The sequence below is a fragment of the Pteropus medius genome, unplaced genomic scaffold (assembly GCF_902729225.1).
Source record: "Pteropus medius unplaced genomic scaffold, Ma_sr-lr_union100, whole genome shotgun sequence".
Classification (NCBI taxonomy): domain Eukaryota; kingdom Metazoa; phylum Chordata; class Mammalia; order Chiroptera; family Pteropodidae; genus Pteropus; species Pteropus medius.
In genome coordinates this window covers 20,760,629-20,788,481 of record NW_024349802.1, presented here as the reverse complement: position 1 = coordinate 20,788,481, position 27,853 = coordinate 20,760,629, and the positions used below count along the sequence as shown (strand labels likewise).

At 46.9% G+C, this 27,853-nt stretch overlaps 1 protein-coding gene across 1 annotated transcript in view; it reads right to left on the bottom strand.

Annotated features, from left to right (window-relative positions):
- Positions 1-24,941, bottom strand: part of GALNT10 (polypeptide N-acetylgalactosaminyltransferase 10) — a 179,084-nt gene extending 154,143 nt beyond the window's left edge. Inside the window, exon 1 of the mRNA XM_039836670.1 lies at positions 24,656-24,941. Within this exon, the coding sequence (XP_039692604.1) occupies positions 24,656-24,814 (159 nt within the window). The 5' untranslated portion in view covers positions 24,815-24,941. The remainder of the gene's footprint in view (positions 1-24,655) is intronic.
- Between the last annotated feature and the right edge of the window lie 2,912 nt (positions 24,942-27,853).

Sequence of the window (27,853 nt, the reverse complement as noted above, 5' to 3'; positions counted from 1 at the left end):
GCTCTGACGTTCACATATTGTGGGTGGGGGCAGGTAGGTGAGGGGAGACTGCCAAAGACACCCACAGGCACAGGGTACCATGGGAACCCACCTGGACTGAGGAAGGTTGGGTGTTCAGGAATGGTTTGCTGGGGAAGGTGATGTCTCAGCAGAGACCTAAAGCATATGGAGGATATGGCTAAATGAAGCCCAAACTGGAAGCATGTCCAAATCCTGGGGACCAGATCGAGCATGTGTATCTGAGGAGTCGGGGTGGGCTACAGGGGGAGCCAAGGGAGCTGGAGGAGCAGCAGGAGATGGTGACTGGAGAAGCTGGCAGGGGCCAGGTCGTGTACGGCCTGGACATCCACACCAATAACTCTGGATTTTATCCTAAAGGGAAGGGCTCTGAGTAGGGTCGGGACATGACCAGACTTGTGTTGCAGAAAGATCACTTTGGTTGCTGTGTGCAGAATACATTGTAGGAAAGAGGAAGCAAGAATAAAGAAGAAGAGGCCGGAATAAACTAGGCTTCTGTTCCTGAGTGTAAAGGCTCAGTGCTAGAGGTGGCCAGCATAACGAATGTCAGAACAGCTTGGGGCCCTGACTGTCAGGGAGAATCCCAGGCTTTTGGCTTCTTATCCCAAGTCCCACTAGTATGATCACTTTTCTTCCCTGGAGAAACTTGGGGCTGGGAGAGCAGGAACCTCTCCCTACCTACATACCATCTGCCTAATTCGGTCTGGGCTGCGTGCTTCTCCCTGGCTCAGAAAGGGAGATGGAACCTGCTAATTGGTCTTAAGGTATCCAGAAGTGAAAGCTAGAAGGTTCCAGAATTGGCTCAGTAGAGAAACAGCCCTCATGCTTGCCCTTTGGGCATATAAATGTGATCTTAACAGCAATTTACTTGAGTCCCGCACTCCACAGTTTACAACACTTTTGATCACCATACCTTTTAGGAGGCTCCCAATGCTCCTGGGAAAAAGGCACTCCCATTTTACAGAGGATGAAACTGAAGCCCCGAGGGCTTGAGCACCTGCTATGAGGTCATAGCCAGAGCTAGAAACAAAGCGGAGACTAGGAATTCACTCCACAGCTCTTTACTGCTATTGATCCCTGAGCCCACGGGGACTGTAAGTAATTAAAATGTCTCTCCTCAGCACTGGAGACAGCGAACTGGAGAATTCAATGAAAACAATCTGCCCGGTGTGGAAGTGTTTCATCTTGAAGTCCTGGGAGGGCTTCTGAAATGAGAGAGGGACCTACAAGGTGGGGAAGGAGAAGATGCCACAGCCTGTTAGGATATGTCATCCCTGGCTGTAAAATGCTCCCTCCGAAAAGGCTGAGCCTACACAGCTGAGGCCCTTCTCTGCTCCTGGGAGGTGGGATAATCCTTCTCTGAATCAAGCAGGAGGGTCCAGGCTGGGGTGGAGGAGGGCACTGGCAGGGGTAGAGGGGACAAATCACATGCAATGCTTCTCTTTTTTCTACTCCCACCCCCAACAGTTCTATCCAGGGCAAATCAGGTTAAGTTAAACTGTATAGTTTATTTGTAGAAAGGAAAACCGTCTCTAAATGCCACTATCACCAAAAAATTCATAGCTATTTTTGAGCCCTTACAAAGTGCCAAGTACAAGCTCCGTCTATACAGTCTCATAATAAATCTTAAGTGTAAGTCTACGGAGTGGGTAACTGTTATCTCCATTTTACAGGTGTGAAAGCTGAGGCTTAAAAAGATTAAACATCTTCCTTAAGGTTCGTTCATACAACTATGACAAATGACAAAGTCAAGATTCGAATCCAAGCCTTTCTGACTGCTGAGCCTGTGTTCTGCTTGAGGAGGAGGTGATATCTGAGGGAGAGGCCCCCTCACCAGGTTCGCTTCGATGACGGGAGAAGGAAGGATACACTGACTATGTATATGTGGGATCTTTCATTGACTTTATTTCATGTAGAAGGTGAACTGGAACTCTTCCCATCTTTTTCTTGCCTGCTTTCTTGGGATGAGAAAGCAGACATACCAGCAGACAGGGCTGGGACACTGAAGGGTTTAAGAGCACAGACAACTCCACAGGAAGAGGCAGCAGAACCTCCCATTCCGGCAGCACTTGCCCTGCTGCCCTCACTGCCTCCCTGCTCATGACACGCAGGAAGGGTGAGGTGATATCCTTATTTTCTGCAAGGGCTGCCTGACCTGCTAGAGGTCACAGAACATGCTAATCTGGGGGCTCCATCAGCATCACTGGGATGGAGAACAAGGCTTTAGGCTGAAGCCATTGTAGTTCACAAAGGCTGCAGAAGATAGGAGTAGGGTCAGCGAGGTCTGCCAGGTAGTGGAAAAGAGATTCAGTGAGAGGAGGAAGAGGAAGGCAATGGGGATTGCTTGGCCTCGAAGAGGCCTGGAGGTAAGCTATTTGTCATCCTAGGTGCTCTATGGCTGCTGGAGTAATTTTTTGGGGGAGCAAACTGCTCAACAGCCCTCTGACCACATGGGAAAGAAACTGGACAAGAGGTAAAAGGTTATGGTTTTAAAATTAAAGTATGACAAGGTTGGGCAGAGGAAAGAATTTCTCACTCATGATGACAGAAAAGGGGAATTTTTTTCTTTCATGGGTTGACAAAATCTAGCAGGGTAAAAAAATCTGTCAGGGTCCACTCACAAGTAAAAAACAGTTGCTTGGACATGAACATGAAAATATAAATGTAGTTGCCAGTAAGTAGGCCTTCTAATGCAAATATCATGCTGTTATCCAGCATACCTGGGACATGATTTAATCAGTAAGCAAAGATGGACTAGAAGTGGGTACCAAACTACTCTCAGGGATGCCAGGTCTGTGTTCTTTGAAAAGCTGGTAAATTTTCAGTGAGTAAAGTCTTTCATTACTAAGCCCAATATTGCTATAAATTAATTTTTTTTTCAAATCGATAACATTTCCTTACTGTAACATTAACCAATAAGGACAATGAGGTTGTTCTGATCAATGTAAATAATTTTGACCTCAGGAATTAAAGATAACAGCTTACATCTGCCTCAAAATACCATTTCTCCACTTTGCTTTAGTTGCCCAATGTTGGGAAAACCTTTCTTATGTAATAGATAGTAGATGTACTTGATGAGTAAGTAGATGCATTTTTTTAAGAGCCTGCCCTACAATCTTGGGATTCTCTTCAATTAAACAGATGCTGGAAGAATTGTGAAAGTGGAAATTCTCCAGTTTCAGGGAGGTAGTATCTCCAGGAGCCAGCCCCCAAGGAGAGCAGTAACTCAGTTACAGGGAGGTGATATCTCCAGGCGCCAGCCCCAGGAGAAGTGCAACATTCCAAGGTAAAGATAATAAAACTGTCTACTAGGCCCTGTTTGATCTGAGAGTTCCCCGGATACATTTATCTTTGTACAAAACGTTAACGGCTAACTTCTGCTTCTTGTAATCTGCTTATTCAAGGATGTAGTAGGAGGCTTTATAAGCTGCCTCCTCTAGAAGCTCGGGGCTGATCTCCTCTAACCCTGCATGGTAGAGAGTCAGTCACCAGCTGGCTAATAAAGGCTCATAATTAATCTCAGTTGGCTCCGTGGGTCTCAGAATCATTTGCGCCACAACAGAATAAGCTGGTGACTTTCCACATGTAAAAGTGCAGTATATAACACATATAAGTGGTTTTTAGAAAATGGTTTTTCTTATTATCACAGCTTTAAGAAGAGTTAACAGCATTTGAAACAATGTTTACAGAATCCCTGAAGCACCCACTCGGACCTCTACAGTCTGTAAAGTGCTGGGTGGGATGGTCTCCGAGGCCTCCGAGCTCTGGCCCCACCTCCTCACCATTACATCTTGAACAGAGAGGGATGGAAACAAGCCCCTCTGACAGGAGCCCGCCTGAAGCAACAGGCTTTCCACCTGATCCCTGCCTCCTCCATTTCAGAGGAGAAAGTGAGGAGACGAGGAAGAGAAGGTAATAATTACTGCCACAGACTGCGCCTTCTCTGATAAATCCTTAAATACCTAGAGCTAGAAAAACCACCATCTGAAAAAGAGAAAGGTATTCAGATGCCCAGAGGTAAGAGGGCTCTGCGAGGTCTTCTTCCTGCTCCAGGGCTGCAGCCTCCGTTCTGATAACTCAGTTGGCATGGAGATTACCAGATCCCTCTGAACAAGCAATTTAAATCCTCTGGAGAGCAGCTAACATACCTTCAAGCAGTAACATGTAGAGACAGCAGATCTGCATAATGCACACAATGGCAAGCTCATTTGTTTTCAACCATGACATTATTCTTTTGCTATCTATCTTACGGAAAGAAAAATCAGCTGGTTTATTCTATATCTAGAACTAAAGGGTTGGGATGATTTGGAGAAAGAAGAAAAGGGAGAGAGGTGGTGGCCTCCACGTCTCTGGAGCTATTTAAGATGAGACTAGCCGACTACCTCTGAAAGCAGCTGCAGAGAGGATCCTTCCCCAGGGTGAGACGTTGTACTGATGATTCCCAAGGTTCCCTTCCAATTCCAACTCTGTTTCTAAAAATAAAAGCAACTCTTCTAAAATTTATTTTTTTAAAAACCACATAAGTTATACATGTACGTAATCATATCTCAGTACCGACAGTGGTATGATAGCACCTATGAAGCATTTTTCCCACATGTATCTTCTTAGGTAATCATCCCCGCAGCCCTGCCACACAGCTATTACTGTCTTTATCCCCATTTTAGAGGTAGGACAAGGGCTCTGAGTTTAGGTAATTGCCCTGAGGTCAGACAGCTGGAGAGCAGAAATCACTGGCAGCTCTAGGCTTCTCTCTGACGTTTCTCCTTGTCCTCCTCCTCTACCGGTAAGCACAGTTTAACAATGGGAAAATGGAGGAGAGTCAGTGAGACGGAGCCTCCTAGACAGGTAAGTGACTGAATCCCCTCCCATACCTCTTTGCCACCAGATGACACAGGGACGACTTACTGATAACCTCGGTGGGTAATGAATACACTGAGATGTGCAATCAGTTTTTTAAAAGATTGGTTCATGCATATCTGAATTTTAAGAAGAAAAAAATTAGTCCCTTTAAGTTTTAAAAGGGAAGCATTTTAGTCTAAAGTGAGGAAATGAAAGGAGGAAGATTTTTTTTTCCTTTTTGCCAAGTAAGTTCTGTCATTCCCACAGGTGGTGAGTGCGCTCGGCTTCTGAGATCACAGTGAATGAAATATTCAGATGAATTCCATAATGACCGGCTCAGAAGACAAATGCAAATTCAATTCATTAATGAAGAAAAAAAGATTAATTCTAAAAGATAAGTCCTTCAAGTTGGTTATCAGATATGAATATTCAAAAAAGAGAACCACCTGGTTCTTAATTTTGTTTGGAGGCTGTTTTGATCCTCAGAATTCAGATCGAAACGGATTTTTCTCCAAAATGTTTTAGCAAAGAGATTGTGGGTGGCAGTGGGTTAGGGAGGAGTGATTCCCATCGAACAGACTTTCTGTATTTCAATCGCTTAAGAAGCCACAATTTCTCAAATGGCTGGAGGGAATAAAGAGTCCCAAGGCCTCGCACCAGAGTTTTACAGTTTTCAAAACTCACCCTCTCCTCTTCTTTCCCACGGAGAACCCTGGAGGGGAGGATTTGCCAAGCCCCTCTTATAAAGGGGTCCTTGGAGCCCAGAAAGGTATAGCTAATTGGCTCACGGACACATAGCACAGAGCTACATCCTGACTGATATTTAATCCAGTGTGCCTTGCTTCTCAACAGGGAAAGCACTTCCAAAGAAAGTTGCCAACTCAAGTTCAGTTTCCTAAATCCCAGTTTGGCCACCATCTGGGTTTACACAGAGGACGGAATGGTCAGGTATCCCTCAAAGAATTCACATCCTCGTTTGGAAATAAAGTAGAAATAGGGAATGGCAGAATCATTAAACGCCTGCTGGCATGTTTAGCCTGGAAAAGTTGTTTTCCCTTTCAAATCTGTAATCCCTACATACAAAGAAGGGGTGGCTGTAGTTACCACTTGTTTCTCTTATCGCAACCCTTTATAACAAACTAATGCAAAGAACTTCAGGATAGCATAGCTGTGTTTGACTCTGAGCTGATAACACAGCCATAGTAGCTAATGCTTATCACATGTTGGAACTGAGCTGAGAACATTAGTTTTATACGAATATTACAGATGAAGAAACTGAGGCGGAGAGGTTAAAGCAGCATGCTCAAGGGTCTAAAACTCTAAAGTAGAGGAGATGGAATTTAAACCTACTGGGCCGTGGGTCTTAAGCCCTCTGCCACTTACCAGCTGTGTGATCTTGCATACATTACTTAATTTCTCTAAACTCTACTTTTGTAATCTGTAAAATGGAATTAATAATAGGGACCCTATAAGACAGTTCAAAGCAATAAATGAGATAACATAAATGAAGCATTTGGCTTCCAGACCACCCTATTGCATGATCCCAGGGAATGTTATTCACAAATGGAGATGTGCTATAAGGCAATCCTGCTTGGTACAGTGCCCATCATGGAGAAAATGCTCAAAACACTACCATCAGGATTCATGATCATTGTAGGACAGCGCTAATAATCAAGGTCAAGAACCAAGGGAAGAGCAGAATCTCTGTGAAGGCCCAGCTCAGGTGTCACCTGCTCTCAAGAGCTCTCCTTTACTATCCATTCTGACTTAGTTTTTCCATGGAAAATCTTGGAGTATGTTTTGTTTCCCTAAGCAGATACAAACTTCTGAGAGGCAGACGTTGATCCGTGCCTCGGATCCTTTGTATCACCTATAGTGCCAAGCACATAGTAGGCCCTCGGGAACTATGGTGGTTTTTAAATGTCCACAATTTCCTTCACATTCCTCCATCAAGAAGTGGGATCTAATTCTCCTCTCCTTGCTGAACTTAGTGACTCACTTCTAACTAACAGAATAAAGTGTCACTAACAATGTGCAATTTAGGTCATAGAAGGACTTGTGGCTTCCGGCTTGCTCTCTCTTGGACCACTTGCTCTGGGAAAAGCTAACTGCCATGCAGTGAGGACACTCAAGCTTCCTTCTGGAGAGGTCTAGGCACTGAGGAACTGAGGCTTCCTACCAACAGCCATGTGAGTGAGCCATCTTGGAAGCAGAACCCCCGGTCCCAGTAAAGACTTTACATGATTGCAGCCCTGGCCAACATCTTGATTACAGTCCTATAACAGACCCTGAGTCAGAACCACCCAGCTAAGCCTGAATTCCTGACCCACAGAAACTGCGAGCTACATCTTGGGATAATTTGTTTACAGCAATATATAACCAAACAGGAACCACATGGTGAGTTTAAAGCATGCAGACGACAGGAAAGTCATAGGTTTCGGGTAGAAGGAGTAAACTTCACACTTGGATGACAGCTTCCCTGTTGCTGGAAGTCTAGAGATGAGCTGGCTTCATGTATTCAGGCTTTGGCTCAGAAATCACCATGGGGAAGACAAGAGGGGGAAACATGCATGAGGACACTCAAGCTAAGGCTGGCTGAATAGCTCAGCCCTCAGCTTCCCACGCCCTCAAAAGAGAGGGCCTAGCTGTCCGGCTCAGCCAAACGAGTGCTCCAGCTCCATGCCTGGCTGTTCCTTCAGCTACACTCCAGCCACACAGCCCCCCTCAGGGCTCCCCACAGGGACCAAGCCCTTTCCTGCCCTCCTGCATTTGTACTTGGGAGTATGGGAGTCCTCCCCCTAGTATCCCCTTTCCCTTTTCTTCATTTATTTCAGCGAATTAAAAAAAAAATTTATTGTGAAATTGAAAACTTACAAAAAAGGTGCAATAACACAATGGACTCCTCCATATCTTTCCTTCATGCTCACGGTTACCATTTTCTATATTTGTTTTATCATTCTCTCTCCCTCTCCTCCATCTATCTGTAATTTTTTTCTGAAACATCTGAAAGTTGAAGACATGATAACCCTTTATTTCTAAATTCTTCAGTGTGTATATCTGAAGAATAAGGACATCAAAATCAGGAAATTAAACACTAATACAATACTACTACATAATCTATAGTCCATACCCAAATTTTGCCAGTCGTTCCTATAATGTCCGTTATAGATATTTTTTCTGGTTCAGAATCCAATACAAGACTCTTCATTCATTGTTTTCATTGATCAAATATGTCACATGCCAGGCATTATGTAAAGCACTAAGGATAAAATGAGTGGAGAAAAAGACACAACCACTGTCCTCATGGTGCTTACAGTTTAGTAAGGAGACATATCACATAATCACACTAATTATAAGTTTGTATAACCACAAACTAAGACATGTGCTTTAAAGAAAAACCTCCAACTGGGTTAAAGGTTGGGGGTGGCCTGAGGAGGAGGAAGGTCAGAAAGGTCCCCTGAGGTTGAGACACCTGAACTGAGACGTGAAGGGTGGGGCAGTGTTAACCAAGCTAAAAGTTTGTGTGTGTCTGGGTGAGAGGGGAGTAACTGGAAGAAGAGCACTCCACGCAGTGAGAATGACACACGCAAAGTCTCTGTGCAGAACACATGGCCGGTTCAAGGTCAGTATGAATGGAGGGCAGAGGTGGGGGGGATATAGGGCCAGGAGTGGAGTTTAGTTTTTACCCTAGAACAATGGGAAGCCACTGATGGGTTCCCAGGAGAGCCAGAAGCGTAATTTACACTTCCAAAAGACCACTCTGACTGCTGTGTGGAAAAAGGTAATGAAAGTAATATGGGCTAATAATTTCTCGGTCTCAATTCTAGAATCTAAAAGGCTTTATTTGTAACTTTTTAAAAAATAACACATTTAATGACAACCCAACCTGAATGAATATGAGGCTACCTACAGTTTTTATCTATCTGCTTTGCATGAAAACTTACATTCTTGCCAGAGATTAAAAAAAAAAAGAGTTTTGATTATGGGAAGCTATTGGAGACCCCACTGGGGTATTACATAATACAATGTAGGTATTGTCTTAACATTCCTAAATCAGAAAGATTTTTGTCCCAGGTATCAATTTATTGCCTCTCAAATTCAAATCCACCTTTATTTCCTGCTGTGCAAAGATGGATCTGGGCCCTTGAAACATTTTTTCCTTTCCAGCTAATACGACGTGAACACTGATCAGCAGAAGATGCAGGGAAGGCACTGCAGGAAGAAGGCTTTTTGTTTTTGTTTGTCATCTGGGTTCTGGTGTATTAGCCAGCCAGGCAGCAGGGTGGCTTCTCGGGTACCAGGCTCCTGCATCAAGCCCAACTTCCCCACTGTCTAGATGCAGTGCTCAGCAGCATCAGTGATCAGCAGCTTCCTGCAGCACCCACTCCCTTGGGCGGTTTTGTAGCTGCATGCCTTCCATGAGACACCTCCATGAACAGCTTTCCCCAGCACATTTCACTGGTGTGGACCCAGAGCAACTTCGCTGCCATTCAGTAAGCATAGCTGTGCCCTCTTCGACAAAGTCAAGATTTCAGCCTGGGGACCTCCGCCTTGAGCATCCTAACAGGGTGGAGGGATGCTTCTTGGTGCTCCATCTCAGCCGTAGGAGTAGCGGCTGCTCCCTTTTTTGCTATTCTCACATTCTTTAGAAAATATTCAGAGCTCTCTTTACTTTGTAATAGCCAATCCTTCATTACTCCAATCTCCTGTCATAGTGAATAATTCTTTACACTAAATGTTCCATGTTCAGGGTGGTTCCTCATTCCTGATTGAATCCTGACTAACATAATTCTGAATCCTAAAATGTGCCTCATACAGGGGGTTTAGGTTAAAGGATTCTGGACCTGACATAGTAATAGCACCCATGGACATCTTATATGCCAGGCACTATTCCAAATGCGTTGTGTGTGAGAATTAATTTAATCCTAGTAACTATCCTATGGTACTATTACCATGTCCACTTTAAAGTAGAGGAAATGGCGAAACAAAGAGATTCAGGAACTCTCCCAAAGTCACACAGCTAATAAAGGGCAGAGCTAGGATTCAAATCAGGGCAAACCTGTGGCTGTAGAAACCTGGGGGGTGAGGCAGGGAAGGGACGAGGAGAGAGGTGGCGACAGGTAGATCAGCTTGAAGGCTACTGTGCATCCTCTACCATGCTCTAGGGGCCCATGCCCACTCCACTGGCTGCCCACGTCCACTGCCCTGGAACTATCTGCCTAGTGGTGCAGCTGGTCTTCAAGGGCAGAGACCATGTCCTTTTCTCGTGGAATGTAACTGCTTAGCAGAAAGCCAGCCTGGACACATTCAGTATTCAGTCAAAATCTGCAGGATAAATGACATATTGAGTAAAGCAGAACTACAGATCCAAATTCCAGCTAAACAACAGGCTAAGCCTCCTAGTTATGTTCTTGTGCATGGAGGGGGTCTGGCCTCCCAAATTCTGTCCTGGGAGCTCCTTTGTCTCATCTGGCCTCACATGCAGACATCTGACAGTGGTTGACAAAATGACTTCCTAGGTCTTTTTCAACTCTTAAACTCTAGCACCTGTCAGAAAGTAAATTCGGTCACATGATTTCTCTGCTCATCACGTCTCTGGGAACTGCAGAGATCATGGACCTGGTCCTACCAGCATTCCTGCCTCTCCCAGGCTAACTGCTGGTTTTACTTTTTAGGAGCCAGCAACACTGAACTTGGGAGACCCTGCATACAACATGCTGTTTTCCCCAGTCCAGGCTGAGACTGTGGGGTCTCCTCTGCTGGGAATCCCTGTGCTCCCCACCCTGCCCCTAACTCTTTCCCTGCCTGGCTAACCCAGCCCACTCACCTTCAAAGCTTTAAGTCTGGACTTCCTCCCTCAGGAAGCCTTTCCTCCTCTACACACCCTGACGATCTGGTTACCTGGCTCTCTCCTATGTGCTCATACAGAACGCTTAAACTGCAGCTACCAGAGAGAGATGCCACTGTGCCCTGACTGACCTGTGTGGCGTGTGGAACCAAGGGCAGAGGTAAAGGCTCAGGGCCCTGCAGGCCAGTCATAGCTCCATCAGGGACTAGCTGTGTGGCCTTGGGTGCAACATTTCCTCTCCCTGGTGCTTGTCTATAAAATAGAGATGCTTATAGTGTGTATGCCATTGAATTTCTGTGAAGACTAAGAACAATGATGTATGTAAAGCACTTAACACTGCCTGGCAAAAGCAGCCTGCAGAGTTGTTACTATTATGACTGTCTGAAACTCAGAGGTTGCAAGTTACACATCTCAGTGTCCTCACTACCTGACAAGGTGTCTGGACCACAGCAGGCATAGTGGATGAATGAATGGGTTCATCCTCCCTCCACTCCCACTGCCTCTAAATGGATCCTCTAGCCTCCACTGCCTCCCGAATTGCCATATCCACTTTTCTGAGACATACCGCTGACCTTCTGTGCCAAAACTATCAGTGGCTTCCCTGCGTCCTGAAGTCCAGCCTCTCAGAGCCCCAGGGATCTGGTCCCCACCTCCCTGTAGTTACTCTCTAACAGACACCTGAAGGGTCAGAGACTCTGGCTACTCCCTGCTCCTGCAACAGGTTCCCTCCTTCTGCCACCTCAGAGGCCTCAATCAAAGTATGAACTTTTCTAAATTCCTAAGCTTTCTCCGGGCCACCTTAAAAGTCTGACCTTTCAGAAGTCCACCCTGACCTCAGTCAGTATAGCTGCCTCCTCCCAGCACCCGCAACACCTGGCTGACTCCTCCAGCAGTATAAGTATGCTCTGCCTTATGCACTACATCACCATGAACTTGTCTATGTCGCGTTGTAGACTAAGACTTCTCAAAAGATATAGGAACTGTTTCCTGTACCTATCATTTAGTAGCTCCCCAAACTAATTAAGTTGGGATCCAGGGTAAAAATAAATTGTTGAGACACTGTAGTTGAAACTCAGAAAAAGAAAGGTGATATAGTTAAGTAAAAGGCAATATGTACCATGTGTTAACTCATTGGTATTCAAGGCTAAAAGCTAAGTTAAAAAAAAAGAAAGAGGTTGATCTCTTAACAAGGAGAGCGGCTTTAGCTAAAGAATGCATATGTGCAGGGTAATATGCTAATCCTCCACAGGAAGAGAGGGTTTCCCCATGAATTAAAAAGGAATCCAAGTAGCTAGAAGAGATTAAGACAATTATCCTGCCTTTGCAAAGTGTTTCATACACCTCCACCCAAACACAACACATAAACACTTGCATGCACACACACAGAACAATCTGATGAGCAAACGGGAGATGGTCCATCTATTGGATTACTAAGGCTGCCATTAAAATAGTACTACAAACTAGGGGGCTTAAACAACAGAAGTTTATGGTCTTACAGTTCTGAACGCTACAAATTGGAAATCAAGGTGTTGGCAGGGCCATATTCCTTCTAAAGTCACTTTCAGCTTCTGGTAGCCCCAGGCATTCCTTGACAGCAGAACTCCGGCCTCTGCCTTAGTCTTCACATGGCCGTCTTCCCTTTCTGCCTCTCTTCTAACAAGGGCACTAGTCAGTCATATTGGGTTAAGAGCCCACCCTAGTCCAGCATGACCTCATCTTGACTAAGTACATCTGCAAGGACCCTACTTCCAAGTGAAGTCACATTTTGCGATCCTGAGGATTAGGACATCAACATATCTTTTTTGAGGATATGATTCAATCCCTAACAGTCTATTCATCAGTTTATGGGAGATGTGGTCCTGGGAGAAGGACTTGTTCAAGGTCACACAGCAACTCAAGGTGGTTCCTCCACCAAGAAGAGATGACAAGAAGGGCCAGCAAACTGTGGCCAAATCTGGTCTGCTGCCTGTTTTTGCAAATAAAGTTTTATTGGAACACTTACTCATTTTTGTATTGTCTCTGGCTGCTTTCATACTACAACGACAGAGCTGAGAAGTCACAGCAGAGCCCATGTGATCCATGAAGCCTAAAATTTCCCTGACTAGAAGAACAGATAAAATACACTGGCCATATTTGGAGATGGACCTTTTAGAAATGGGAAGAAGCCTAGGCCCACACAGCAGCTCTCTGGGGTCCCTTCTCTCCAGCTGGAATCTCACCCAAGAAGCTGTCCTGCTATGAAGCCTCCTTCAACATCACTGCCCTCTGCCTAGAAAAATGGCAAAACATAGCTGTATAACACCCATGCCGCTAATGTTGTACAAGTTAAAGTCCATAAGCATTTCCAAGAGACAGATTAATTCTAACTGGAAAGATCAGAGAAGACTTCCTATGAAAGGAAAGATTTGAGAAGACTCTAAAAGATGGGTAGTGGGCACTCGAGAAATCCTCTAAGTCACCCTGAGCCATAGCAGATTACCTAGGACGCTGCTGAGCTAAAAGGAGTGAGTTCCCCATCACTGGAGGTATTCAAGCCAAAGAGGGCTGACCATTGGCAGATATGATGTTGAGGAGATGAGACACGATGAAAGATAATCCCTTAAAATTGTGGATTTCACAATTGTAGGCTTGTGGCTTCTTCAGTCTCATCTCTCATCGCATTTTCTGAGACATCACACAGCACAGAGATGGTGAGAGTAGAGGGGGAGACAAACAGACCTACACAGACAGAGAGATGAAAGGGTAGAGAAGAGGAGAGGAATGAAAGAGTGTACTCACACCCCAAGTCAAAGACAGCCCACACGAACCACAGAGGGGGCAAATTCACACCAGTCTCCTACCCCTTTGACTGCAAAAAAGCTTGACAATTAGGGTTAAGATTAATCAAATGCTTCTTTAATACCTCTGGCTTGGCACCCAGCAGCCACCTTAATGTGCCCCATTGCTGCCTGGCAGGACCCTCGGTTGCCTCTACCTGCCTCTACCACTGCCAGAGGAGATAAAGAGCAGGTGCCCAGCCAGGTTCCAGGCTGGGAGGGAGGCACAGGGAGATGCACCTCAGGTACGTGGGGCCTACTCTGCGGGGAGACCCTATTCCCTAGAAGCAGAGGAGCCTTGCCTACCCCAGCAGGAACGATAACACAGCAGGCAGCAGCCCAATGTGGGGGGGACAGGAAGTCATCTGTACTCAGCTCACATGCCAGGAAGGTACCATTCCCACTTTAGAGGAGAGGAAATGGAGGCCAAGAGAGGTGAAATGACTTGCCACAGGCATCAATAATGCATGATAGTTAATAGCATAAGTTTGAGAGTCAAAAATCTGCATTTCAGTCTTACTACTTGTTTCCTCTGCAGGCCTGGGAAGTTATTTATACTTCCTGAGCTTCAGTTTCCCCACCTGCAAAACGACCTCAGCAAGAACACTCACCTCCTGGGGTTATAACGCTGATGAAATGAGATGGGCACAGTGCATGGCACACAGCAACCGCTCATTAAATTAATGAATGTCATTGTTATTGCTGTGGAGCCAGGGCTCAAAGACAGAGCTGGCTCTCAGCCCAGGACTGGCTGCCACACTGACTGTGCCCCACATCCATGTCCCACTGCCACATCAGCAGCCACCTGACACCTTCAGAGGGGGTGGAGCTACAGCCACTCCTGCCCTGGCAAAGGGCCCTGTACTAAGAAACACGGGTAGCTGTGTTCAGCTGAACTGCCTCACCCAGTTAGCTCTGGGTAGCCACAAATGGCCCTCACACAGGCTCTCTCTTTTCTAAAAACGCCCCCAGATGCCTCTGAGGCCCCCTCGACAAGGGAATGAGGCAAGTGCCATTTCTGCTGGAAAAGCCATCTTCTCATTTCACAGATTCCTAACCCCCTTGCCCCACCACCCATTACAGGAATGCACATTCTGGGGTTGCCTCACATGCCAGGAAGTTCAAGGCAGAAAACTAAGTGCGCCATGTGCTTACTTTGTTTCTAACTAACCTACAGCAGTCCCTGACACAGCTGGAACAAACTTTATTAGGCAGAGTTGGCCTCCAATTCAGAACGCCCTAGAGACACAAAGAAGCAAGGTAAGTGGTTCTTGGGCCCAGAAAGAGCAGAAATCATCCGGATATGAACTTAAGTGAGTTTGTTCAAGAGCCTAGGGTTTATATATTTATTTTTCCAACTGACCATCTTTTTTTTTTCCTGAAAAGTACATTAGGCTGACAGAAGGACTAGCCTCAACTTATTAGTTCTGTGACTAGTCAATCACTTATACTCTTTGAAACTTGTTTTTCTCATCTCTAAAGTGGGGTGGGCCATAAACAAGGTTCTAAAGCAGGGCTCCCAAACTCAAATGTCTCCAGAGGCCAGGCCAGTTACATGAAGGGTACAGATCCCACGTTTGAGACCATAAGGTGTGGCAGGGGCCATGGCCAAGTAGGGAGCTGGGCCTGTTTAGAGGGGGCAGCTGCTACTCATACGCAGCCACTTTTTATGATACTGGAACCTGGGCCCTGATACCAGACTTTTTTCGTTTTTCCTCAAAATCCAGAAGTGAGAATTTTTTAAAATGTGAAATATTCCAATGTTTAGGTACTGACAACTTAATAACATTTAAAAATAAAGACACCCAATCATCTATGGGCCAGTGCTAGGTGAGCCACATGAAACAGATCTCTGGGCTACATCAGGCCCACAGGCCACAAGTTTACAACCTCCATTAAAGTACACATGTAAAGTTTTAGAAAAATAATATAAAGGTCAAATAAATAAAAGAGAGTTCTCTGAAAAAGATAGCCATTAAGGCTTATTATCAATAAAATAGCCATGATTCCAAGCTATAGAACCCAGTGCCTCAAGAACAGAATCACTAACTTTTCACTAAACTTTAGGTGCCAAATTTAGAAACTGGTTATTTCACAAATAGATATGCACACACATACACATTTTAACTGTCAGCAGCTGACTCTGATCAATACTCAGGAGGAAACATGCAAAAATAACAGTTTTCAGTTGAGTACATACAATGTGCTTTAGCAGCAGGAAGTAATTTTCACACACACTCCCCGCCAGATGTTTCAAACCTGTTCCCTTTAAGAAACCCTCTTCGTCCAGAAGCCCCTGCCAGCCTCCTCTGCTCTTCAAGGAGGCTGACATTTGTAACTCGGAGGGAGGCCCACACAACACACAACCCTGGTTAACTGGACTCTTGGGAGGCTGCCCCAGTGAGGTCGGTTCCTAGGACGCGCATGGGGCCTGCTGTAACCTGCCTCGGAACTGCTGCCTGGCCATTCAACTAAGGGAAGAGCTTTCCAGAGCCAACATGACAAATCTCAGAACTAGGCTTATGGGACCCTCAGCGATAACTTCCCACTGTGGCCTCATGTCCAGGGGAAGAGGGTGGACTCACCCAAGGTCACAGGGCCAGCGGGTAGTGAGGCTGCACAAAGAAGCCTCAGGCTGTGCCCTCCACTCACAGGAGACATGGTTGGAATCCTGTTGCCATCACTTCCTAGTTGTGTGGCCTTGGATAAGTCACCAAACCTCTCTGCACCTCAGGTTTTTATCTTTAATATGACTTAATCATTATGACAGCACTACGAAGTAGCAATCACTGTGCTCATCTTAGGAGAAAGCAGCTGCGGCCCCAAAGGTTGGACATGGGGCTAGCAAGTGGCAGAGCTGGGCCTGCGAATCACGAGGACTGGCTCCTGATCCCACACTCTCTCTAGCTCAAGGGAGAGGTTTTTAGGGTCTCCATAATGCCACCTCTTCCCAGAAAGGCCTCAAGTTCAATATCACCTCTCACCCCCACTACAGCCACCTTTCTTGCCACCAAAGTAGGATGACAGAGCACCAATCCTGGAAGGGCAATGGACCACAGACATCAGAATAAAACAAAGCTTACGGGCTCCTGAGAGGCCTTGCAGCCCACAGCAGATTTTCAAGGTGCACTGCCCATCTGAGAACTAAGATCTCAGATCTCGACTTTGAGCCACTTGTGCCTGATATAGCACTACTACTAACAGGCTCCACAGAGCTCTCCTGGGAGTGTGGGCTGGCAACTTGGGGAAACTGCAGATAAGTGCACTTTCCAGGAACAGAAGTTCAAAGGCAGGTTCTGAAGCACATGGGGAGAGTAGAATGGGCCCCTGAGGAAGGCTAGGTCTGCCTCTTGGGGGTACCGGCAAGTTGGGGATGTGGGCGGAGAGAAGAGAGTTCCCCGATGGACTTTCAATAGGATTTGTTAAATACGAGGTTCCTTGGTCCACCCCACAATGGCCCAATCATCCTCCTTGGGCATGGGCATGAGTCTCCCAGCTAACAGGCTCCCTATGGATTCTGAAGCACCCTGCAGTTCAAGAAGGACCATTCCTCAAGGCTAAGCTTCCTATACTCAGCCAGCAGTGCCTGGGTACCAACCATATCATTCACTCACTCGTTTGTTTCTTAAGTCATCAGCAAATATTTTGGGCAAACAAGAGTGGATGACCAGGACAGAAGTTAGCTCCTGCGTCCAGGAGCAGCCAGTCTGGACAGATTAAAAACAATTACTACACTACGTGATACATTTATTTAAAGGGCTCTGAGCTCACTCTTGCCACCCCAGGATGCCCCAGCGGGGGTGAGGCAGGTTTAGGAGCCAGGGAGCAGGAAAGAAGGGTGTCAGAGGCAAGGGAGCAACGTGTGTGGAGCCTGTGTAGAGCTCACGTGGAACACACTGACAGGTGCAGGGATGGGGGAAACAGAAAGAACACCAGGCCATGACTTCCTGGAAGGGCAACTCCTGAGGGCTGGAGTGACCAAAGACTACTTCCTGGAGGTGGCAAAGAATACTTCCTAGAAGGAAGTAGAAGACCTGGGTTCTCTACCAGGGTAGGAAGCAGGAAGGTTGTCACCCTAATAACTGCTTCAGATTTCAAAGAGTCAGGGAGTGGGGCACAAAGAGCAGTCAGGGAATGTACAACCTCTTCCCCACACCCAATCATTAAAGGCTGTCTGGCCCTGCTCCACTTCTGAACCCTATGCCATTAGGCCACCACCTATGCTTGGATTGCTCACTTTCCAAACAATGACAGTAAAGGCGTCCCTCCCTACCTTGGCCACGAGCCCTACACACTGCTCTACAGCGTAATAATCGAGGATGATCAGCCGCTTCGCCAGTGGGGCTTAAGCAGGGGTGGGGCGAAGTTTCATTTTCCTACCAAGTCACACAACCACCAAGGGACTCTGTAGGTTCCTCTTTGACTACTGAAGAGGTTCGGTGTTGGACAGATGGTCTCTTCCCTCTGCCCAGACATCGGGAGCTCTGACAGCAGCCCGTCAGGATGTGGGGAAGGGGCAGGGTGGGAGATAGGTCCTCTATTCTGCTAGGTCCTGGGTCAGAGACCCACTTGCTCAAATACTAGCTCCACAATGACAGGCTGTGCATGCACAGGGCAAGTTCCTGCCCTTCTGTGAGCCTCAGTTCCTTCATTCATTCCTACCTATTTATAAGTGACTATGACAAGATGTACAGGTAAACGGCTTATTAATCCACTGCCTAGCAGAATAAGTGCTAAATAAATGATAGCTGCAATTATTATTATTACCATTTATCATGCTCAGCATCACTGTTTTTAGTAGTATCATTGTATGCTGTGGCTTTTATCACCAAACTAAAGAAAATTCAGCATTTGAAACTCAGAATTCTCTTACAACCAAAGGGAAGAAAACAAATGGGCCTGCTTTTTTGCCTTCCTTCTAACTATACTCAGCAGAGGGCAGCAAACATGAACCATCCAAAGATAAGAGAGGGAGAAGAGAGACACATGGAGAGAGAGCTACACACTCATAAATACACACCCACCCACCCCAGCAAGCGGAATTGTTTAGCTTCCTCCAGCTTCCAAAGTATGAACCTCAACCTCCTCCAGCTAAGGGCAAGGCAAAAAAAAAAAAAATCGAAGCAGAAAGAGACAGTTCTTTTGCAGCTTGAGAGAATTTTCAGCTGTGAACAGGGTTCATGTGTGTGTGTGTGTGTGTGTGTGCGCGCGCGAGCGCATGTGTGTGTAGCGGGGGAGCTCTTAAGACATCTGTGAGGGAAAAGGAAGGCAGCAGCAGAACTCATAAGATTAAATAAAGGCAGCTTTCAACTGCTCCTCATCTCAACCCTCTACGCGGTGCTGGGAAGCATTAGCACCCAAACTGTCCTCAGGAGGAAATTAAGGCACACGGAGTTAATCATCTCAGGCAAGGGGTAGCAGAGCTGAGATGAGAATCATACCTCCAGAATGCAGGTTCGGTGATCAAAACTGAGCCCAGGACGGCAAAAGGACTTTATCTCGAGGAGCAAGTCTGATCCCTCAGTAGTGATGGCCTGGGACAGACACTGCGTCAGCAAGATTCTAAAGTGGACATTTGTTGGCTTCTTCCCCAGATTTCATTTCCCCTCTTCCCCACAAGAGAACCTAGATTTTTCTCTGGGGAACTGCTCTTCCTAAAATTTGGGAGGCCCGACCTGAGCCCCATCTCCAGGGTGGGTTAAATCAATCAGCACAAACTGTGAACAATTCAGAGCACATCAGATCCAAATCGGGCCAGCATACAAATCGGGCCTAGGGCTTATAGGCAAGAAGGTGCCTCTCTCTTCTACAGAAGCTATCAGAGGAGGTGAACTCTTTCCTCTACTACCTGGGTGTGGATATGAGGTTGAAAAGAGCTGCAACCATGGGGGCTTAGTCTAGGACATGAACTTCTAGATCACAACTGCAATGCCAGGAGAGAATGTGTTCCCTTTCAGCCCACATGGCTTAATTCATTCTGGTACCTGCAAGTGACAGAGAATCTGAGGTGCTCTTAAACTGAAATTAGCATCATCTGCCACAGACAGCAGTAATAGTGCCATGTGCTACACATCCTTTTAATCCTTCTATTCCCCTGCTAGATCCCTTTGCCACCTTAAAATTTAACTCATTTTACTTGCTTTAAACTATAAAAGTTTGGGAAGAAAATTTAAAAGCCAGGTAAGTTCCAGGAGAGAGATGGGCTCAATAAGTACTGGCCTCCCAGCTGGGAGGGATAATCTTGGTTCATGGGGGAAATAATGGTAAAGAAGGATCAAATATTAGAATGTGGAGGAAAAAAATATTCAGAGTGAAAGAAAGCAAGAACTTGGAGTAGAAATGAGTTCTGGTCTGCATTCTTCCCTCTAAGGACTAATTTTCCTTCTCCCGGGCCTGTTTCTGTACCTACCGAATAGGGGGTTGGACTAGATGATTTCTGAAGCCCCATTCCTGTTCTGACACATATCAATCATTTGGCAAACACGTTCTGACTGCCTTCCAAGAGCTAAGCCTTAATCTACGTGCTAGAAAAGGGATGTGTGGTTCCTACTTCAAGACATTTTTGGAAAGGGAGACCACGATGCACTCCTTGGCCACAGGAACTCAGGCATGTCTAGGCTGCCTCCTGTGGGGCAAGAGGGCAGTTGTTCTGAGCATTATCCATCAGCTCTTCCTCTACTGGCTCTGACACAGGGTCGAATATATGAAAAATATAGAACCCACTTCAAACACCATATGAGGATTTAGACGCCATAGAATATACTTCTGGTTGCCAAGTTTGCCTCCAGTTTTCTGTGATGAGATCCTGATGCCATCTCTGTGTAGAGCTGACTGTGGACAAGGTACAATTAGCAAGCTAGATGGTTATCTTTTAAGTGGGCCTTTGCTTTTTAATTCCTGATTCCATTATTATTGTGTCACTAGATTAAAACGTCCTTAGACCACAGCCTGTGAGGGGGCATTAGAGAATGAAAATACCCCTAAATAGTGGCCTCATCACAACTTAGCTACAGAGGCCTGTTGAAACACACTGCTACGATCCAGGCCTTTCCAATACACATTTCCAAACACACTCACAGAACACCAGGATGTCAGAATTGGAAAAGTCCTAACACAGTATCTATTCCCTATGTTAGGGGTCCCTAACCCCCAGGCCATGGACTGGTACCTGTCTGGGGCCTGTTAGGAACAGGACCGCACAGCAGGAGGTGAGTGGTGGCGAGGGAGTGAAGCTTCATCTGTATTTGCAGCCGCTCTCCAGCACTAGCATCACCGCCTCAGCTCCACCTCAGATCATCAAGCATTAGACTCTCACAGGAGCACCCGTCCCTAGTGCCAAAAAGGCTGCTCTACATCACAAACGAGTTTCAACATGCCATTAATGACAGGTGAGTAGCAGTACTGAGAAACGTCTGAGGCCACATCTGGGCTTAGTGAGAAAGAGATTGATTAGCAATGTCTGCCCTGGCCAGGGGATGGGAAGCATCATTATGATACACAGTACCTTTTTCCTTCTGAATCTAAGCCCACAGATGAGGAATCCAAGGCCCAGAGAGGTTAAACCACTTACCTGAGGCCACATGGTGAGTTTAGGGCAGGAGAGAGAACTAGAACCTCAGCTGGGCTGTTGAGACTGCAAGCCCAGGATGAGAAAGGATGCAGGGAGCCAGATTTGCTCAGGTAAATCAATGACTCTTCCCCTGTGGCATGAGATTTCAGCTGGGCATGCAGAGAAGTGATTAGCCATCCAAAGGATATCAGCCCCTCTATGGAAAATTAAGGAAGTCATTCCAAGGCTACATTTCTATGGTGCTTAACTTTTTGAATGGTAAGGCTCTGCCATCAGGAAGACTGAAAAAAGGGGGAGGGGGGAGTATTGAAATCTGGATCTTCTAAGAGTAAAGTTCAGCTTTGATACAATGAGAAAAACTGTTGACAATTGAAAATTAAGTCATTGGTATTCTATTATCCCACCAATTTTTATTCCATGGTCACTATTAGCCAATGAAGTCATTTCTCACAAGAGATTATAGCTCAGAAATAGGGAGGGATTGTATTGTATTTCCTAGCAAGGGTTTTTAATGGCCAGTTCCCAAGCCTGGAATATGAAACAGACTGTAGAATTAAAACAAGATGATAAGCAGATGGGGGCTAGAAATGAGAGGGAACCCCAAATTAAAATGAAGACGGCTTCAAGACTGGCTTTTCTTGCTTGGTTTTGCAGTTTTCAAAGCAGCCAGCTGTCTGACCAGATGAATGCTAATATCCTAAAAGCATTAGGTGTCCTTTATAAATCAGCTGTCCTATCCAGCTCCAGAGGCACACCCAGAATGGGTCAGTATGACAGTTATGTAGACTTAAGTTCTAGCAGATGATAAATGCTCTAAATTTAAAACTGTATTCTTCAATCCAGTGGAGAAATCAAGGAGTTAAAAAACTGCTCAAACAGTGGGTATGTTACCCTTAAAGAAACTTCTCTCAAACCCACACAGAATATATTTTTTTATTTGGATAAAGTCCTGTAAGACTTCCCTCCAGAGGCTCTGCAACTATTTCTACCAGGAAGATCAACGAGGTGCTCTGGGATGATTTTCAACAATTACAAGAGTGACAGGTTGAGCTCAGAACTGGTCAGCCCTATTGAAAACAGGTCTGTGTGCTCAAGATGCCAGATTTCCCAGAGAGCAGCAGCCTGATATGTTCCATGCACGTTCCAGTACACTGGGATGAGGGATGGAACACCATCACTCAGAGAAGTCAGTCTCTTCCCTCGAGGCCAGCTGACATTCAAACACGGGACCTGGGGGCCAAGCCCAGTGCAGTGCATCTGCAAGAGAGTGGAACAAATAGAGGACTGTGTGGAAATTTGGCAGAGTGTTCCTGAAAGACAGCAGATGAATGCAGAATCCTATAGCACCTAGAAGAGCTTATCATTGGGGAAACAGCTCCATTCTGCTGCTCCCAGGAAGCAGAGATTTTCTTTAAAGCTAGGATAAGCAGCTGGCACTCCCTACCACCAGCTCCAAACCCCTTCACTTATTCCTCCTCCTCTTTATAATATTCCAGAGCAAATGAAATGAACAAGAACTAGACCTTCCCAGATGAGCCTATCTGTCCATTTCAGTTAAGGGCTCTGAGCAGCACCCAGCTGTTGCTCCCCTCTATCTGCCCAAAAGGTTGCTTTACTCCATCACTTCCCTCTTGCACAAGTGAGTAATTTACTTTGAAAGCTCAGGCCAAACTGGCAGTTAACCTTGACCTTCTCTCTACACATCTGGGTCTATAGAAAATGAAAATCAGGACGTCTCTGGCATCCGCAGCAAATGAAATACGAGGGTTTTCTCCAGGCAGAGGCAGAATGTCACGAGCTATTTTAGAACTGGCTAGAGATATTCCAAAGGAGAGTCTGCACTTGGGCAGGGCATGCCCCGCTCTTGACCTGGGGCTATGTCTAGTATGGAGCCCTCATAGCTAGGGATGCTGCAATGAGATCCTGCCTCAGGAAAGAAAAAAAAAAAGGTGGTCACTGTACTCTTCAGTGATTCATTGACAACATCACAGAAAGGTGGAGCTGGACCAACAATCACATTTTACAGATGGAGAAAGGGAAGCTCAGAGAGGTTGCTGGAAGGGTGATCGAGGACACACAGAGCAAGTTAATTGTAGAGCTGAGGATAGAACCCTGACTTCCAGACCCTGATGCTGGCACAGGATGGGAAAAGAAGATTTCATGAAGGAAAAACCCATATGAATACAGAATTCAAGAGAGAGGGGTCTAAGTTGGCTGTTAGGCTTTGAACCAGGGATTTAGGAAAGGAGTTAGGGCCCTTAGTTTCCAAATAGAAAAATCAACAGAAAGATCAACCAGGCCCTCCAGGATGATTTGTAACAATTACCAGACTGATAGACTACATTCAAACTGGTCAGCCTTGTCCCAAAGAGCCCTCTGTGCTCAAGATGCCAGACTGCCTAGAGCGCAGCCTGATGCTGGGAAGAGGAAGGAGAACCATCAACCCCCCAAATCTTGGCTTCTTCTCTAGTCTTGCCAACAATTAGTCAAGTTTGACCCTTGTGTACGAATTATCTACTTCCTATGGAACCTAGGAAATCCCATAAGAACACCTGAAATGTCCCACTGTGTGACACAGTTCAAGTACGCACATGTGCACTGGCATCTACTGAGGCAGGAGCTGGGAGGGTAGGAGTGATCTGACAGAGCTTCTGCTATCAGTCTATACATATGCGACACACACACACACACACACACACACACACACACACACATGCACATTCACACAGGGTGAGTTCAGAGAAGACAAAAACAATAAAGATCCCACCCAGCCTTTGCTGCAAGAAACACCACACCTAACTATACAGACAAGTTCAGAGGAGCCATGAGTACTTTGAGAAGGACACTGGGCACAAACAGCCTCTAGGAAATTTGGAGTGTTCCCCCCACTAGAGCCCCACTTTGGGACTCCCAGAAGGTCAAAGGCAGCTGGCCCCTCAAGGACCAAGAGTTCACCCCTTTCCCCACTTCCAGGGCCTGAAGCTCCAAAGGGAGCATGATCTTTGCATCCTCCCAGGAATCCACAGCGTCTGCAAAGAAATAAGGCTGAGAAGGAGGGAGGGTGAACGAACGGGGTGAGGAGGGAGGCCCAGATGTCTCTTTGGGCAGATGGGAAAACAGGAAAGCAGCCGACCACAGTAGGCAACACTGGGATCAGCAGGTGGGAGAAAAAGCAGAAAAGACCTGGATACCAAATAGAAGGACCGGCATCTCTAGAAGAGTTATCCTGGGATACAGGCATGCAGACGAGTCCTCCAAAAGAGAGCGAGGGGATACCCAGACATGGACAGAAAGGAGGACGGTAACCTATGGTAAGAAACCGACCTCCAGACTGGGCATCAGAAGTCCTGGTTTCTAGTTCTGGTCTGTCTCTGATGGGTGTGGGGCCCTGGACAAGTTCCTGTCATTTCCTGAGCCTCAATTTCCCATCCGAAAAATGGGAAGAACAGAAAAGCCTCTGACGCTGACTCTGAGGAGGCAGACAAGGAAAGGTGGAGGAAGCAACTAAAAGCTAGAAGTGAATCTGAGGAGCGTTCCCAACCTCACGACAACTGGAGGACTCACCTGTCCGGCCGCAGGGGGCACCGCCGCCCCAGATCCCCCAGGGGTGCCGTCGGGCTGTCGTTCGCGGTACAGCGCCCAGAGCCCCACGTTGGGTAAAAGGACCAGGGCCGCCAGCACCAGCGCCACCGCCTGCAGAAGCCGCTTCTCTTTCCGCCTCATCGGGGCCGGTCAGCCCCGCCGCGTCCCGCCGGCCCCGCCGCGCCGCTCCCCGCTCCGCGCGTCCGCCCGTCCGCCCGGCGGCGGCAGCAGCTCGGCGACAAGAAGCGGCCGCGGCGCCGGCCCCGCTCCAACTCCGCGGCACTTCCGCTGCTCGCCAGCCGGGGAGCCGGGCTCGGCCACTGCGCCGCCGCCGCGGGGGTGTTGCCGTCGCCCCTGAGCCCGCCGAGTCGCGCGCCCCGCGCCGCCCTCTGGAAGGTCGGCTGCCGAGGGCCGTGCGCCGCGAGCCCCAGCCTTCTCGCGGCTCTTCCCCGTCCGCCCTGGCGCGGCGGGGTCCGGGTGTGGACCGCTTCCCCCTCTCCGGCCGCGATGGTGCGGCCCACTCCTCCGCGGCTCCCCCGCCCGCGGGAGCTTTGCGAAAGTCCCGGAGTTGGCGAGTTGGGCGCTAACTGATGCGGGCTGGACAGCCGTGCGTCTTCGCGCGCTGGGACGCGCGGGGGATCCCAAAGCCCCGCCCGGCAACCTCTTGCTCTGGACTCCGGTCAACAGTTTGAGAGCTCCTCGGGGATTTGCAATTAGTGCTGGAGCCCGGCTGGACGTTCACGCGCCTGCAGTCCCCGGGGCTGTGGCTTCCCGCCCCGGTCAGCTCGGCTCCAAAGACATGCGGACCTAATGCGACCCTCCGGACTCTGTATTCCCAGGCGTGAAATGAGGCCACAGATGTGCTCCACGCGCACTGTTCTGCCCGCGGGCCCTCGTTCTCTTCATTTCGGAGTTTCTGGCGTTAGGTGTGAACGCCTTCTGTGAATTGTACAGTGCTGTGCCCGCCCGCCTGTTGTCCCTGCAAACCGACGAGGAGGAGGTGACTGGAGCCTCTCTGCAGGACCTTTTCTCGCACAAGTCCAACCTCCTTGGGAATTGGTCCCATGTGTGCCTCTGGGCACTTAGCTTACGGAGCTCATTCTTGAAACCTGTTGTTGGTTTGTCTCTAGGTAGCTAGCTATTTAGCAAACCATTAGCGAACGCCCACTGTGTATCAGTCACTGTGTCAGGCATCGGGATAAAATAAAAACAGACTCGATCCCTGATGTCTGGGAGCTGAAACATTAAACACGTATTCTCATTAGACGAGGGAATGTGTCTGTAACCGTGGTGAGGGCTTTGGAGACGGCGCTACAGAGGGCCACGGAGCTGGAGGGTGGTGCCTGTGGCGCCTCAATGCTCTTCATGTAATTGTTTCCTCTCTAGTGCTGAGGGACGAAGTGCCCTCTTGGTTGCCTTCCTCTGCCACCCCTAAGTGAGTCTTCTTGATTCTCTCCATCTCCAGCCCAGCCAATGACACCCCTCACTCCACCCCATGCCTAGCTGCCCCCAGCTTTGGACCAGCGTCCTAAGGCCTCTTGCCTTCCAGTTCTTCCAGTTCCAGGCAGAGCAATGGAGATTGTTTTCTGAAATCAAAGCTCATAGATCTTGACATCTACTGAAACCTATAAAGCTCCCATTACTTAGGCTCTAGAGTCCACACACCTCACTGCGACCTGCGGGGCTAATCAAACATTTTCTCTTCTTTTCCTCGCCTGGTTGCTGGCTGTTTTCCTCCACCGCATACTTGTTTCGACACAGAAAGCCCTTTCCTCTTCCTCATCTACGCTGGTGGAAATCTTGTTCATCCTTCCATGTCTAGTTGCACTGCCACCTCCTGCATGAAGTCCTCCAAAACTCCTGGGGGGTGCAGGGGAGCTGTTGTCTTTCTTTGTGATTTCTGTCGCAGTAATGCTTTCCTTTTATTGACTGCTTACTTTATGTCAGGCACCATGTTAAAACTTCTTTTAATATTCAGAGTTACCCTGTGAGGTAAATGCTTTTCTTATAGTCATTTGCAGATGAGACTCAGATTAAATTAAGTGGAAGCCAGAATGATCCTGTTTTAACAAGGGTCAGATAGCTTCGTCTCTCTGCTCAAATCTCTCCAGTGGCTTCCCACCTCCCACGGGATTTCTATAAAGAACTACAAGATCCTACAGCCCTCACCCTTTACTTTCTTTATTATTCCCCAGCCCATTGGCCTTGCTGTTCATCAGAGCAGACCAAACACATTCTTGCCTCCAGGCCTTTGCACTTGCTAGTACCTTTGCCTAGATGGCCCACTCTGCTATCCCTAGATCCTAGCCCTATGCCTTTTTAAAAATGTATTTTTTATTGTGGCAAAATATACATAAAATTTACCATTTTAACCACTCAGTGACATTAAGCATGTTCACGTTGTTGTGCAACCGTCACCACTATCCATCTCCAGAACTTTATCATCCCAAACTGAAACTCTGTACCCATTAACACTAAGTCACTATTCTCACCCCCCCGCAAACCCTGGCAACCATCATTCTACTTTCTGTCTATGAATTTGAGCATTCTAGGTACGTTGTATAAGTGGAATCATACAATTGTTCTTTTGTGTTTGGCTTATTTCGCTTAGCATAATGTTTTCAAGATTCATCTACATTGTAGCATGTATCAAAATTTTATCCTTTTTGAAGATTGAATAGTATTCCTTTGTTTGAATACACCATATTTTATTTATTTATTCATCCTTCCATGGACATTTGGATTATTTCCACCTTTTGGCTATTGTGAATAATGCTGCTATAAATTGCTCTATTTTTTAATATTGCAGTTGATATACAGTATTTATGTAACTGAATTTCCATCCGCTCTCTTTGACAACAGTGGAAGTTCCTAGAGGGAAAGATAATGTTGCAGAATTCTTTTATGTGCCTCCACAGCAGAAGCATAATGCTTGAAACAGAGTGGCTAGGGTGATCCTTTCATAAACGAGGCTAACTCTGCTCCTGGGATCTCACCTGTGACCTCCCTCTGTGTTAGAATACTCTGTGAGAATCCTTGACATAGCCGTGAGGCTCCCACATGATCTGACTGGACTTCTAGATTTTGCCTTCTTACCTGCCCTTCAAGTTACACTGGTCTTCTTGCTATGTTCCTCAAATGAACCAAGACAATGATGACCTCAGGGCCTTTGCCGATTTA